The sequence below is a fragment of the Vipera ursinii genome, assembly GCF_947247035.1.
Source record: "Vipera ursinii genome assembly, chromosome: Z".
Lineage (NCBI taxonomy): Eukaryota > Metazoa > Chordata > Lepidosauria > Squamata > Viperidae > Vipera > Vipera ursinii.
This window is the reverse complement of record NC_139517.1, coordinates 16966325-16982468: the sequence shown is the minus strand read 5'-3', so window position 1 is coordinate 16982468 and position 16144 is coordinate 16966325. Positions and strand designations below refer to the sequence as shown.

Genomic DNA, 16144 nt, shown 5'->3' with positions numbered 1-16144 from the left:
TAGTCAAGAAATTAAAAGACGCTTGCTCCTTGGGAGGAAAGCCATGGCAAATCTGACAGCACACTAAAAAGCAGAGACATCACCCTGTCAACAAAAGTGCGTATAGTCAAGGCTATGGTCTTCCCAGTTGCAATGTATGGCAGTGAAAGTTGGACCATAAGAAAGGCTGAGCGCCAAAGAATTGAGGCCTTTGAACTATGGTGCAGGAGAAGACTCCTGCGAGTCCCTTGGACTGCAAGGCGATCAAACCGGTCAGTCCTAGAGGAGATCAACCCTGACTGCTCTTTAGAAGGCCAGATCCTGAAGTTGAAACTCAAATACTTTGGCCACCTAATGAGAAGGAAGGACTCACTGGAGAAGAGCCTAATGCTGGGAAAGGTGGAGGGCAAGAGAAGAAGGGGACGACAGAGAATGAGGTGGCTGGATGGAGTCACTGAAGCAGTAGGCGTGAGCTTAAATGGACTCCAGAAGATGGTAGAGAACAGGAAGGCCTGGAGGAACGTTGTCCATAGGGTTGCGATGGGTCGGACACGACTTCGCAGCTAACAACAACAACTTTCTCCTCCACCTTTGCAACCTTTGGTTTAATACAGATAAATTCCAGTATCTCAATAGGCCCTTTGTAGCACCTTTTTAGCATGTATGCATCAAGGTCTTTTTTTCAGAGTTGGTTAGCATGTTGGATTTATCAGAAGCAGCCTTGGAGCTACAAATACGACATTTGTCTGCAACACCTTAAAGCAGATGTCCTTTCCTACGATCATATGTAGACAGCAATTACACAATTCCAGGAAAAGATGTAGCCCCGTTTTCCTTCATTTCCAGTATCAATGCAAAGGGAGTCTCTAGAGACCCAACATACTTATAACCCTATCTAAAAGTATCTGGAAAGGGATTGTTAAAAACATTACACCTTTATTGTGCATTATTCATCTGTTGAAATCAAATAAGGCAAAAAAAAAATATCATTAGTGTTACCACAATGCTCCTGTTCTTTTTTTTTCTCCCCTGCCCCAATTTGATCAACTGTTCCATTACAGTTGTAGTTAAAGTGCTCCAAACAGATGCTGCTGGGGAATTCTGGGAGATGAAGTCCATACAGCTTCAAGTTGCCCAGCCCTGTGCGTTGTCTTTTTCTAAAGAGTAAGACGTTCATTTGGGAGGCATCTCCAGTTCAGTTCAACTTCCTCCATATAAATCCAATTTCAGTATGCTGACGTACACGTGATCGGTTCTTTTGCCTTTTCCTACCTCATAAAAACCCACGGACTCTACTGCTTGGACACCTAACTCCTCCACCGTAGGAGCCCAAGCCAAACCGGATGGGAGCCGTGGCATCCCCTTCCTAGGTGGGACCTTCACGACAGTCAAATGGAACTTCCCTTTGGAGGGAGGGCAAATCACAGCCAAGCCCTTTTGGGTGAAGGCGTCTTCCAGACTTTGAGCCAGGGCTCCCAATTGGGGTACAGGGTCTGGTGCCAAGTACAAAACCCGTGAATTAAAAGACTCCAGACGACGGAAGGAGAGAAGCAAGACTGGGGGCAGCAGTCGCTGAAAACCAGCCTGAAGTTCTTCCAGAGCCATCATCGCTTTGTGGATTTCTTCAGGGGTGTCCAAGTGCAGCAGGCAAAGGGTGACATGCAGCGTAGCTCCAGGCACACAGTAGGGAGTGAAGTCGGAGCTGACGGCACACAGAGCCTCCTGGAAATGTTTCGCGGCTTCCCGGATTTCTGGGCTGGTAATCGGGATAGCTATGAAATGGGTGGGGCGCTCCTTCAGATAGGAGCTGCTCCCTCTCCTCCTCTCCAACTCCACGTGTTCTTTCTCCACCATCACCGTTTCATTTTCTATTCCGACAGTGCAAGCATGTTTGAATTCTTCAGCGTTAACCGCCTCCCTCTCCTTTACTTTGCCGGACACTTTTCCTTCTTGGTAGAAGGACCTGTCTCCAACCAGCTCCAAATTTTCCCCAGCTTCCCCCAAAGCCGTCGCTAACTTCTGCCCACAGCCTGTCCCGTCCAACTCCTTCTCTTTGGGTGAATTCCCATCCGCCTCTCCTTCAACTTGGAGGCTATTTGGAAGTCCCGATATTTCCTTCGCGGCCTGGGCGTCGTCTTCTTCCTTCATCGCTTCTAAGATGGTTTTCCCACTTCCCGTGGAGCCAAAAACGTCGTCAGTGCGACTGGCTTTGTCCCAAACCACACGGTCTCTATATTTAAAATACTGGATCCTATGTTTTGGGATAGCCAGTACGCCAGGACCAACTGAAGCTAGATCCTCCCACGAGAAAGAAGTAAAAGATTCTTCTAAGATCCCCAAGAACCGGTCAAGGTAGCCGATCGAGAACTTCTCAGCAGGCACCTGTGTATCCCAGAGGAGTCGAGAAATGACATCCTCAGCTGTTTTCATGGCAGGTTTCTTCCCTTCTGCGAGCTGCGAGGAAGGAAGGCGGACAGGTCCAGGATCTTTTAAACGAACCTCACCAACATCACCAGGATGGTAATTTTGGCAGCGGGCACCAAAACGGCAGCGTCCCTCCAAGAAAAAACGACAGGGAGGGTTGATATTAGGAGAGGACTCTCCGGTCAAGGAGGAGTCTGGATCTCCCAATGCTTCCAGAAGACCGTCCGAAGAGTGGTCAGTGACGTCCTTTTCAGAGGAGACAGCCGACTCATCCATCACTGAATGGGAGAAAGAATTAAAATCAGAAGAACGAAAGGCTGACTACATCCAGTTTCACTTGCTGTCCCGGAGACAGTTCATAGTAGCAGAGAAATTACGGGGTGAGTGGGACTGTCGAGCTGAGCAACTCGCATTAAGGGCAAATGTAATGGCTCTAGGCTGGGGGTAGGCAACCTCAGCTCTTTTATGACTCATGGACTTCAACTCCCAGAATGCCTGAGTCAGCTATGCTGACTCAGGAATTCTGGGAGTTGAAGTCCATGAATCATATAATAATAATAATAATAATAATAATAATAATAATAATAATAATAATAATAATAATAATAATAATAAAAAATTATTATTATTATTATTATTATTATTATTATTATTATTATTATTATTATTATTATTTAGCTGGAGGCTAAAACATATAGGGAACGGTTGCTGGAATTGGGTATGTGTAGTTTAATGAAGAGAAGGGTGAGGGGTGACATGATAGCAGTGTTCCAATATCTCAGGGGCTACCACAAAGAAGAGGGAGTCAAGCTATTCTCCAAAGCACCTGAAAGCAGGACAAGAAGCAACGGATCTGAAATGGTATAGGGTTTCCTGCCTGAGCAGGGGGTTGGACTAGATGACCTCCAAGGTCCCTTCCAACTTTATATATATATTATATAATAATAATAATAATAATAATAATAATAATAATAATAATAATAATAATAATAATAATAATAATAATAATGATGATGATGATGTTGTTGGAAGGGACCTTGGAGGTCATCTAGTCCAACCCCCTGCTCAGGCAGGAAACCCTATACCATTTCAGACAAATGGCTGTCCAGTCTCTTCTTAAAAACTTCCAGTGTTGGAGCATTCACAGCTTCTGGAGGCAGGTTGTTCCACTGGTTAGTTGTTCTAACTGTCAGGAAGTTTCTCCTTAGTTCTAGGTTGCTCCTCTCCTTGACTAGTTTCCATCCGTTGTTTCTTGTCCTGCTTTCAGGTGCTTTGGAGAATAGCTTGACTCCCTCTTCTTTGTGGCAGCCCCGGAGATATTGGAACACTGCTATCATGTCACCCCTCACCCTTCTCTTCATTAAACTAGACATACCCAATTCCAGCAACCGTTCCCTATATGTTTTAGCCTCCAGTCCCCCAATCATCTTTGTTGTTCTTCTCTGTACCCTTTCTAGAGTCTCGACATCTTTTTTACATCGTGGTGACCAAAACTGGATGCAGTATTCCAGGTGTGGCCTTACCAAGGCATTGTAAAGTGGTATTAGTACTTGATGTGATCTTGATTCTATCCCTCTGTTAATGCAGCCTAGCACTGTATTAGCCGAGGTTGCCTACCCCTGGCAATGTGATGATGAATCATGAACCAGGAAGTCTGACATCAAATCCAAATTCAGATGCGTGCCAATCTTCTCCCATGGAGACGCTTATTGAACATGCTACAGTAATGGACACCAGTGAATGATCCTGCTCTGTTAATGTCTCGGATTAAAGCCTCCCAATTCAAGGCCCTCTTCTTTATCAAAGATGCTGGGTTTTTCAGAGATTTGGGAATCCAAGGCATTAACCTCCACTGCTAATTGTCATCTGTACAATATGTCCACACCTCACGGTTTTTCAACCACCTTGATGAAATTCAATCTTTCTTTTTATTTATTTTTTAATGTGGGCCTAAAGACACCGTAGACAAAGTAGTTTAACAGTCACCGTTTTCCCTCGAGTCCCAATGTTTTTCAACCTCGGCAATAAGATGTGCAGGCTTCCAATTCCCAGATCTGAAACCGGGACATTTTAAAGTAGCTGAGGTGATAAAACAAAACACCGAACACCAGAGTTCAGGTAACACAGAACAAATTTCTAAACCAAGTTTTAATGAATTTTGACAAAAGTATCCGGTCCACCGTTCCTGTGTAGTTCATCACATTTGCAATCTTTTATGTTTTATTGTACCTTCTTTGATTGTTGTGAACCACCCAGAGTCGGGCAAGCATTTAAGTTTGATAAAAGGATAATTATTACTAGAGGAAACTGAAGGCATGAGCTCATTTTTTAAGTCACTTTGCTGGTCCCACTCAACTCATGTGTCCTCCCCTGATAAGGTGCTAATGCTATTTAAAGGTTGGCCTAAAATGTCCCTCCTCGCACTTTTTAAAAATCAAAAGCAGCAGGGAAGTGGACCGAGTTATGGGAGAAATCTCCTACCTTTCTCAGATCTCCCACAGACGCTTCCGGGTCTGAGTTTCGGCGAAACCCGGTCTGGGTGCCCGAAGCCACCGCTCCCTGCCGCCGCCTCTGATTACCTCGTCCCGTTTCTCGTAAGTGGAAAACAAGGAAGGAACTGGCAAACAACTGAAAAGCATTGTGGGGGTATTCACGGGTTGGGCCCATTTTCACGTCAAAGCCAGCAGAGGGCAATGCTCCACCAGCTCAACGCAGACCTTATTTGCAATCGATCGCTGCCTTGGATCCGCTTCCCAAAGCAAAGGGGAAAAGGGTTAGGGATAGATAGATAGATAGATAGATGATAGATAGATAGATAGATAGATAGATAGATAGATAGATAGATAGATAGATAGATAGATAGATAGATAGATAGATAGATAGATAGATAGATAGATAGATAATAGATTGATAGATTGATAGATAGATGATAGATAGATAGATAGATAGATAGATAGATAGATAGATAGATAGATAGATAGATAGATAGATAGATAGATAGACAGACAGACAGACAGACAGACAGACAGACAGACAGACAGACAGACAGACCTGATGAACTTGGTTCTGCCCTGGGAGTTACTTGGTTATTATTTATTTGATTTTTATCCTGACTTTATTGCTTTATAACTCAAGGTGGCAAGCATACTTAACTTCAGGCTGGGGGCTAAAACATATAAGGAACGGTTGCTGGAATTGGGTATGTCTAGTTTAATGAAGAGAAGGACGAGGGGGAACATGATAGCAGTGTTCCAATATCTCAGGGGCTGCCACAAAGAAGAGGGAGTCAAGCTATTCTCCAAAGCACCTGAAGGCAGGACAGGAAGCAATGCATGGAAACTAACCAAAGAGAGAAGCAACCTAGAACTAAGGAGAAACTTCCTGACAGTTAGAACAATTAACCAGTGGAACAACCTGCCTCCAGAAGTGGTGAATGCTCCAACACTGGAAGTTTTCAAGAAGAGACTGGACAGCCATTTGTCTGAAATGGTATAGGGTCTCCTGCCTGAGCAGGGGGTTGGACTAGAATGACTTCCAAGGTCCCTTCCAACATTGTTGTTGTTGTTGTTGTTATTCCTTCCTCCTTCTGTTTTCCCCACAACTCTGTGAGGTGGGTTGGACTGAGAGAGAAACACTGGCCCAAAGTCACCCAGCTGCTTTAGATGGGACTAGAACTCACTGTCTCCTGGTTCTAGGCCAGCACCTTAACCTCTAGACCAGGCATGTCAACGTCGTGCGACGCATCGCAACTTTTTCCCCATTGCTGGCAATGGGGTGGATGCGGTTTTGGCGTGACGCATCCGGCCCATGGGCTGGCAGCTTGACATGCCTGCTTTAGACCAAACTGATTATCCTGAGCAGACTGTTCAAAGTTACAAAGGCACTGGAAAAACGTGATTTATCACCGTTTTTCACACTTATGATCATTGCAGCTTCACCATGAACACGTGATCAAAGTTTGGATGCTTGACAACTGGCATGTATTTATGACAGTTGCAGTGTCCTGCAGTCATGTGATCACAAAGTCAATGGGGAAGCCAGATTAACTTAACAACCGTGTTGCTAACTTAACAACTGCAGTGATTTACTTAACAATTGTGGCAAGAAAGGTCATAAAATGGGGCAAAAGTCATTTAACAGCTGCCTTGCTTAGCGATACAAATTTGGACCTCAGTTGTGATCGTAAGTTGAGGACTACCTGTGTCAGACAATCTTGTAAGAATTTATGAATAGATAGTTCCCGAGCAGCCTTTATTTCTTCTATAGTCAAATAATATTGTTCCATTGTATTAATGAGACTCTTCTCCTTTAATTGGATCTGTTAATTCTCTCTGGTTCCCTCTAGTCAACCTTCAAGCCCCCTGTTATCATTTGTTTATTTTCCAATCAACAAACTTTCCCTGGTGAGTATTTCTTACAATTAATTTCAAAATCTTCATATACTCGTTTTATAAAATTTTAAAACAACCCCCAGGAAATGGGGTTTTTTTCACGGCAATCTACCCCATTAACTTTCCAAAATCAACATTCTTTTGCTGTTCTCAAAACATTTTCTTCTTAGGCCTTAAACTTGCATAGAAGTTCTCTCAACTTCTGTTGAAAAATAGGGCTTCTTCTGTTGTAATAAAACATCTGGAACAGTATTGTTCAAACTTTGCAACTTTAAGACCCCTGTCCTTGGAATTTCAAGTATGGATTTCAGAGACAAATAACAACTCAAAGAAGCTCTTAAATGTTATGCTTGTAGGTCAGTAGGCGGCCACCCTGATTAGCCAGGATCCCTTCCCTACCATGTGCCTGCCACACAATGCCTTGGACTGCAGCTCCCATAATCCTCTACATGCATGGTTATGAAATTGCAGCAATGGCCTTTCCCTCTGGAGGGTAACAGATTGGGGTAGACAAGTCTAGAACCTCCTTAGCCTCCATTGTATCCTTTTGATCTGGATTAGCCTTTGTATCCTTTTGATCTGGATTAGCCATTGCATGCTTTTGATCTGGATTAGCCATTGCATGCTTTTGATCTGGATTGTTTACAGCCTAGAAATTCAATGGCTAAAACAAGGAAATACATGTGTGCAAACAAACAAAATCAGAATCTGGTTGCACCTTTTCCAAATAACACATTTATTAGAATGTGTTTGAAGAACTGCAGCTCATTTTAGGGAGATGATGGGACTGGCTAGATCGATGTCTACAAATCCTGCATCGGTCTAGTTCAGTGTTTCTCAACCTTGGCAACATGAAAATCTGTGGACTTCCACTCCCAGAATTCCCCTAGCCAGCATCGCCACTCAGAGTCATTGATTGAGATGCACGACTATAGAAATTGAATAACAGAATGACTAAACAAATATGCTGGCTGGGGAATTCTGGGAGTTGAAGTTCACAGGTCTTCAAGTTGCCGAGGCTGAGTAACACTAGTCTAGCCTCAACACAGCTTCAGCTCACAAAAACTTTTGCCTTTTAATAAAATGTGTTAATTGGAAAAGGGGTTACTAGACTCTTCCTGATTTTTGTTGCTACTACAGGTGGTCTTTGACCATGCGCTTAGTGACAAAGTTACAAGGGCACTGAAAAAAATCACTTATGATCATTTTTCACACTTACCACCGTTGCAAGCACCTTCATGGTCATGTGATCAAAATTCAGAAGCTTGACAACAGACTCATGTTTATGACGTTTGCAGTGTCCTGGGGTCATGTGATCCTTTTTCCTGACAGGCAAAGTCAATGGGGAAGCCAGATTCACTTAATAACCGTGTTTCTAATTTAACAACGGCAGTGATTCACTTAACATATGTGGCAAGAAAGATTGTAAAATGGGGCAAAATTAATTATTAATTATTACGGGCATAATGGTTTAATCACTTTTTAATTTTTGTATTCTGTTTTTTACTATATATTGCCCTGTTCACTGCCCTGAGTCCTTCGGGAGAGAAGGGCGGTATACAAATTAAATTATTAAATTAAATTAAAAATCACTTTACAAGTCTTGCTTAGCGACAGAAATTTTAGGGCCAATTGCGGTCGTAAGTGGAGGACTGCCTGCATGGCTCTCCTAGAACAAGTACAAGCAGGAAGCAGCCACAGCTAGCAATATTGTGTTTGATCATAGAGAACAGTCCTCCCAAGATCCTCCCACTCATTTTCTTAACTTTTTTTCAGCCTTCATTATTGAAATCTTGGGTTATTGAACCTTTGAATGAAGGCAAGGGAGGGGGCACCATAGGGGTAGCTGAGTCACGAACCCTCCCCACACAATGATCTGTATATGGCTGCCTCCTTCACCCACAGACTTTTGGGAAAGTTTCCCCCACAAACAAAACACGGGCCAGTTTTTCTAGAGAGGAGGTTGCATATTTTTCATCAAAATGTTTGGAACAAAACTTGGACCCTTCGTTATTGAAATGGGAGAAGATTTGTCTCCCGTCAGCCAACCCGCAGATGGTGTGTTTCACAGGTTGCCTTTTGTAATGGTTTCCTTCATCCTGTCAGGCCTGGCCTGTGTCAGCCAGGCCCCCCTCCCACCCTCCAGCTGCCCTGTTTATCCTCCAACAGGAAATTCACAGCTGGAATTGACCGGCAAACGGAGGCACCAGCACTCCAGATAAGGCTCCAGAGACACGTTGCAGCTGGAAATGGGGAAGGCAACCTAATCAGCCAACATTTTTTTCTTTCTGATCTGATCCCCGTTGTTGTGGGAATGGGGCTGGAGGGGAAATCCAAGCCTTGATTGGTGGCAAATGCTGAAGCTTGTTTTAAAACCCATCTCCTCCTCCCTAAAACTGTCATCCAGCCTGCTTCTCAAAGTTCTCACACCAGAATATCTACAGAGTGTGGTCATCAGAATCCAAAAACGTGTAGTCAAAAGTCAAAATAAAAAGATAGTGGCCAGTGTGGCTCCACTGTAGGTGCAACACAAAAAAACCCCAGGCTGCTTCAATTAAACTCCAATTAAATTGGTTCTTTCATTCGGTTTGTGGGTTAATTTTAATGTTTTAATTTGAATGCCCAATATTTTAATGTTTTTAAAACCACAACTTAGCCGTGGTGGCACAGTGGTTAGAATGCCGTATTGCAGGCTAACTCTGCCCACTGCCAGAAGTTCGATCTCGACTGGCTCAAGATTGACTCAGCCGTCCATCCTTCCGAGGTTGGCGAAATGAGGACCCAGATGGTTGGGGTCCATATGCTGATTCTATAAAACACTGTGAAGCCGTATATAAGTCTAAGTGCTGTTGCTATTCTTTAATTGCTTTGTATCATTGTTTATGACATTGTAAGCTACTCAGAGTTGCTTGATAGTGAGATGGGTGGCATATGAATTTAATAAATAAATAAACCATTGTGGCTGCCATTTTGACTTTTTTGACCACGTCCATGAATATTCCCATCTCGCTTACTTATTGGGAAGGGAAACTTTGTTAAGGAACGAAAACGGCATCCTGCTGGGTCACAGCGTAGCCATTCTGGTTCAGCTGGCTGACAAAAAGAAGCTGGGATGTGAATGTCATTGCTGCTTCCTGCTTGAAAACTAATGTTTGGTCCTGAAGTTTATCTACAGCCATGGTGGCTAAGAGTTATGGCCTGATTCAACCAATGCAAGCTCAGTAAATGAATCCAGATATTAATACCCACCAGAGCTATGAGGGGTCTTTTTCAACCAGGGTGTTTCCCCATACCCATCCATGCTGGCTGTGGAATTCTGGGAGTTGAAGTCCACATGTCTTAAAGTGGCCAAGGTTGAGAAACACTGAGTATAGTGTACTGTGGGTATTCTCTGTCAGTTTTTTAGCCACTTTTCTCCTATTTTCCTCTCTTCTATCTTCTTCCACTCTCCCTTCACACACACACACACACACACACCCGATATTCAGCTGGATCCAAAGAGTACTTACTATTCATCTCTCACCGCCCCTCCAATAGGTCTGCTTTGCAACTCCTTGCATTGCTCCTGACTTTGTGCTTACCACTCAGATGTTGGCATTCCGCGGTCTGACCATCGGAAATGAAGGAAATGCTTTGCAAATGACAAGCAGCTGTGGGGAGGGCTGGGCCCAGCCACAGGAAGTGTGAGGCCTTTAAGACTGGGTGCGTGACACCAGCCTGTCCCTTAGTCCAGGCACGGCTAGAAAACCCATAGTGCTGAGCCAATCAGGTGAGGCAAAAACTTCCCCTCTGTTGCAAAGCCTTTTCAAGGGTCATCGGTGCATTTGTGTGCCTGGTTAAAAATACGAACCCATACTGAAGAAAAGATCCAGCATTACGATATGGCTGCAGGTCTGATTCCTGATATCCCCAGCTGGCATTTTGATAGGATTAGAGAGCAGGCAATAAAAGGAGCATGGCTGATACCCAGAATAACTACCAGGTATCAGGGCAGACAATTATGACCTTGTTGATTCAACTTTAGCCAAAATTAACCTTCCCCTCCCTTGGGCCTGCTGGCTTCGTCAGAACCAGCTTCTGAATGCCAGAATAGCGTAATGGGCTCAACTAGTCTGCCCTACACATTTTTATTAATTAGAATTTTAACCCGCCTTTATTACTTTAGAAGTAACTCAAGGCAGCCCACATACCTATTCCTTCCTCCTGCTATTTTCCCACAACAACCCTGTGAGGTGGGTTGCGTTGAAAGAGAAGGATTAGCCCAAAGTCATCCAGCTAGCTTTCATACCTAAGACAGAACTAGAACTCACCATCTCCTGGCGATTGGCCCAAAGTCACCCAACCAGCTTTCATGCTTAAGGCTGAACTAGAACTCACATAGTCTTATTGATTGACCCAGCCACCCAGCCGGCTTTAATGGCTAACGCAAGACTAGAACTCGGTTTCTAGGCCAGCGCTAACATCATAACAGTCTTCAGAGAAAGACAACTGCCTGTCTGCTTTTTTTTCTTTGTGCTTCCCACCCAGGGTTCATTCTCTCTCTCTCTCTCTCTCTGTCATAAAATAAATCTGTTTTACAGCCAATGTTGGGCCATGCTTAGTTGAGTTTCTGGCAAGTATCCAGTCATAGTACTAGGAAGGACAGTGACTCAGTGACAGAAGCTTTGAAGATGCTTTGATCACATTCCTGATCAAAAAGTCAACCCGTCTATCCAGTTACTTACAGAGCCAATAGGGGAAGTGGTAAAGTGCTGGACATTAGATTACGTTCAGTAGGAGCAGAGAATTTGTTTGATAACAGAAGCTACCATATTTCGATATATATATATATATATATATTAATGGCAACTCCAACTGCTAAGAGTGCCTACAGAGCAATCTCAGTTTTGCTTTTTTGTTGTTGTTGTTCAACTAAGAGGGAAATGGGAGACTGCGAGATCTACTGCCACTGTGAGGAGATGCCGCCCATGGGGAGGAATCACATTAGTTGATCAACGTCAGGGTGGATCAGGAGCAGCAGGTGTAATTTCCATAAAAATGGCTGGTTCCAAAAGTTCATTCGGGACAAGCAGTCCTCGACTTAAGAGCCACCAGTGAGGCCAGAAATTCTGCTGGTAAGGGAGACAGTTGTTAAAGTGAATTGGGCCCCGTTTTATGACCTTTCTTGCCACAGTTGTTAAGTGAATCACTGCAGCTGTTAAATCAGTAACACGGTTGTTAAGTAAAGCTGGCTTCCCCATTGACTTTGCTTGCCAGACGATCATGTGACCCTGGGACACTGCAAATGTCAGTTGCCAAGCATCTGGGTTTTGATCACCTGACCCTGGGGATGCTGCAATAGTAGTTAAGTGTGAAAAATGATCGTAAGTCACTTTTTTCGGTGTTGTTGTAACTTTGCTCACTAAATGAACTGTTGTAAGTCGAAGATGACCTGCATAATGATTACTGGTATGCAGGAAAGGAAACCAAAGTCAAGAAGATCTGTAAAATGCTGAGCAAGATTCCAAAATATCCTGGCTTGGTTTGGGTTTAATATACCTTGACTTGGAATACTGTTTTACAGGTAGTCCTCGACTTAAAATAATTTAGAGAATTACAGTGGCACTGGGGGGGAAAAAAGGTACTTGTGGCTGTTTTTCACACATACAACAATTGCAGCACCCCCACGGTCATGTGATTAAAATTTGGATGCTTGGCAATTGACTCATATTTATATGACGGTTGCAGTGTCCCGGGGTCATGTGATAACTTTTTGCAACCTTCTGACAAGCCAGGTCAATGGGAAGCCAGAATCACTTAGTAAGTGTTACTAACTTAACAGTTGCGTGATTCACTTAACTGTGGCAAAAAGGTCATAAAATGAGCCAAAACTCACTTAATAACTGTCTTGCTTAGCAAGAGAAATTTGGGGCTCACTTATGGTCATGGAGGCCCAGTGGTCAGAATGCAGTAGCATTGCAGGCTAACTCTGTCCAATGCCAGCAGTTCGATTCTGACCAGCTCAGGGTTAACTCAACCTTCCATCCTTCCAAGGTCAGTAAAATGAGGACCCAGATGGTTGGGGGCAATAGGCTGACCCTGCAAACCGCTTAAAGAGGTTTGTAAAGCACCATAAAGCGGTATACTGTATACATCTAAGTGCTATTGCTATAGTCGTAAGTTGAAGACTAGCTGTAATTCTTCTTCCGTGCCAGAAACCCCACCCTTGAGCAGATCTAGAACTCCTTCCACAAACCAGTCAGTGATAGCAGAGTCTGGTAGGAATAGGTATCAGATATGAAAGAAAAGGGACGCGGTGGCTCAGTGGGTTAGGACGCTGAGCTTGTCAATCAGATGGTCGGGTCGAATCCCGAATGCCACATAACAGAGTGAGCGCCTGTTACGCGTCCCAGCTTCTGCCAACCTAGCAGTTCGAAAGCACGTAAAAATGCAAGTAGATAAATAGAGACCACTCTGGTGGGAAGGTAACAGCGTTCCGTGCGCCTTTGGCGTCTAGTCATGCCAGCCACATGACCACGGAGACGTCCTCGGACAAGCGCTGGCTCTTCGGCTTTGAAACGGAGATGAGCACCGGCCCCTAGAGCTGGAAACGACTAGCACGCATGTGTGGGGGCACCTTTACCTTTACTTATGAAAGAAAAGCATCCGAAACTAATTTAATTTTAATTACAAGAAATATCAAACACTTTTTGGTCCCTGTACAAATAGTCTGATAGTAGTAGTAGGCTGATAGTTAAACACATCAAGAGGGAGGCTGTATAGACATTCTCTTACATAGCAATCTCATAAAATGAGCTATTACAAAATGATAAATGTAATGTACACAGAGCCATCTTGCTACATCCGTCGCAAGGATTATTGAAAAAATAATATAATAATAATAATAAAAATCTAAGAATCTGTGGGGATCTAAGAAGTAGGTTTCGGAATTAAATCTTGGACGGGGAGGGCGAGGTTTGGAAATGAATCCACGTAGTAGAGAATCATAGCAAACGGGTGGTTTTATTCTTCCAAAGGAAACTGGAGATCAGAGGCCAGCCCCAATCTCGTTTGTAGTCAGTAACCAAACCTCATTAATGGAACACCTTTCAAATCATATCACAGAGATAAAACACACTCACAGGGGGTGGGAATGTCCAGGTTTTCCTATTTTAACATGGAGATAAGTAGAGGAGCAAATTGGGGATACAATATACATTGGGGCCAAGCCCTCTACATCAAGGGTCCCCAACCTTGGCAACTTTAAGACCTGTGGACTTCAACTCCCACAATTCCCCAGCCTTTGAAGTCCACAGATCTTACAAGTTGCCAAGGTTGGGGACCTCTGATCTAGATAGCTTGGATTACCACATCTGTCATGCTCACAGGACTGAGAGTTTTGAATGCTGTAATCTTCACCACTCAAGAACCCACTTTTAACTCCAACCTGATACATGGGACGCATTTTTTTAAATTTCTTTTTATACGAATTAGAAACCCACTCCTCTTTCGGAGTATCTTCACAATGCAGATATACTGCTTTTAGGAACTGTAGCTTATGTTAGGTGGGTGGCATCACCCAGTAAAGAAGAATAAAACAGTGGAGCTGTAACTTTGCAACAGACACACCCATATCTTTACTCCCCTCCCCCTCCTTTTACCTCTTGGTCATCCCAATATTTTTATTTGTCATCTTCATAAATAGCATCACACTTCTATCGTCCTGTTACTTTCAGGGAACCCGTTGTTGAAAACCAAAATTCCAGAGCAGTCTCCTGCTATAAATGAGAACTGATGCACTAAATATTTGGAGCAATAGCTGATAGTATATTGTGATTATCTGATGAAACACTCTTCAGCTAAGCTCCTGTTTGTAGTTGGCTGTAGTTGGAAGATATCTCCACCCATAATAAATCTGAGGATTGACCAACATCAATTATGGGACTCGCTCTGTTGAAACTGTCTGTACGTTACTTCCTGGAAAACCCAACCAGTCAGTCCTCAAACATTAAAACTCTTCTTATACCTGACATGGAGAATTCCAAATGATGGAGAACCTCCATTTCCTTAAGTTTCTCTGATACCCCCTGCCCCAACTTACATTCTTCAGCTAAGAAACACCAGTACCACTATGTTCACTTCCAGTCTTGAAACTGCTTGCTGGGACATGGGATCCAGCAAAAGAAAACTAAAAAAAGCATGTTTCCCACCGTCGCCAAGAAAGCTAAGAAACGATACGTGACACAAAAACATGGTCACAACTTAAACAGTCTTTCCCACTCCCCCATCCACACTCGACCTGTCTCCTTTGCAAAAAAAAAAAAAAGCAGAGATTAATCAAACATGTCTGGTGCTATACTAGAGGTTTAATGCCAAAGGTGCTTTTTCAAGAAGCAGCTGGCCTTCCTTTGTTCTTCCATGAAGACGTTTGCTTCTCAGAACTGAAGAAGCTCCTTGAATGAGAAGTGAAATGTCTTCAAGCCAAAACAAAGAAAGTCCAGTTGCCTCTTGAAAAACCACCTTTGGGACAACCATGACCTGGATGACTGAGAATCTCCATAGAAGGTAAGTAACTGAGAACTACCGCAAAGGCATTTAGCTCTTTATGATCAGAAGGATGCATCTGGCTTTTTAATTGGCATGCGCTCTCAAAGCCAGACAAAAATATTGCATTTTAAACAAAACACGAGCTTGCATGAATGCTCTCTCTCTGAAATTAAGTATTTCTTCCTTCTTTCTTATATTAAAAAGTACAACACAGCATCAACTTCTGGAGAAGTTCATTGGCTACATCCAAAATGTCTGGGGGCCACGGATGATACATATCTTATCTCAGTGTTTCCTCAACCTTAGCAACTTTAAAAGCAGTGGGCGTCAAGTCCCAGAAGTGGATTTCAATTCCCATGTTGGCTGGGGAAATTCTGGGAGCTGAAGGCGACTCATCTTAAAGATGCTAAGGTTGAGATCATTACCTTATCTTGTAGCAATGTCAGTTGTAATGTGCTGGGCACCTTTATTCTACTTTAATTCTGACATATTTAAATCTTGTCCCGTTTAGGCAGAGAGACAGGAGGAGGTAACACATTCACTCTGGCAATAAAAACAACTTTTCCTTTTTGTAGCAGGTAAATACTTCAGGTAAGGCCCTATACATTACAGTTCTATATACCTTTCCCATTACGATAAATAATGTGTTCGGGAGTAAGAACACAAAAGCAGAAACACGGTGGAATCAAGGAACATATAGATTAGATCCATCTGTAAGCAATCTCTAAGACAGCTTTTCTCAACCTTGGCTACTTTAAGATGTTGGCTGGGGAATTCTGGGGGGGGGGTGAAGTCCACACATCTCAAAGTTGCCAAAACTGAGA

General features: G+C 43.3%; 1 protein-coding gene and 1 long non-coding RNA gene across 2 annotated transcripts; one reads left to right on the top strand and one right to left on the bottom strand.

Annotated features, from left to right (window-relative positions):
• Positions 1-801: 801 nt before the first annotated feature.
• Positions 802-4997, bottom strand: LENG9 (leukocyte receptor cluster member 9). Its single transcript, XM_083376586.1, has 2 exons — positions 4885-4997; positions 802-2681 (listed from the first exon to the last, which is right to left on the bottom strand). Exon 2 carries the CDS (start codon positions 2677-2679, stop codon positions 1180-1182), a length of 1500 nt encoding a protein of 499 aa, XP_083232712.1. The 5' UTR covers positions 2680-2681; positions 4885-4997; the 3' UTR covers positions 802-1179.
• Positions 2697-15912, top strand: LOC310648668. Its single transcript, XR_014494128.1, has 3 exons — positions 2697-2783; positions 4905-4997; positions 15832-15912. It is a non-coding gene; the product is annotated as an uncharacterized lncRNA (long non-coding RNA).
• The last annotated feature ends 232 nt before the right edge of the window (positions 15913-16144 follow it).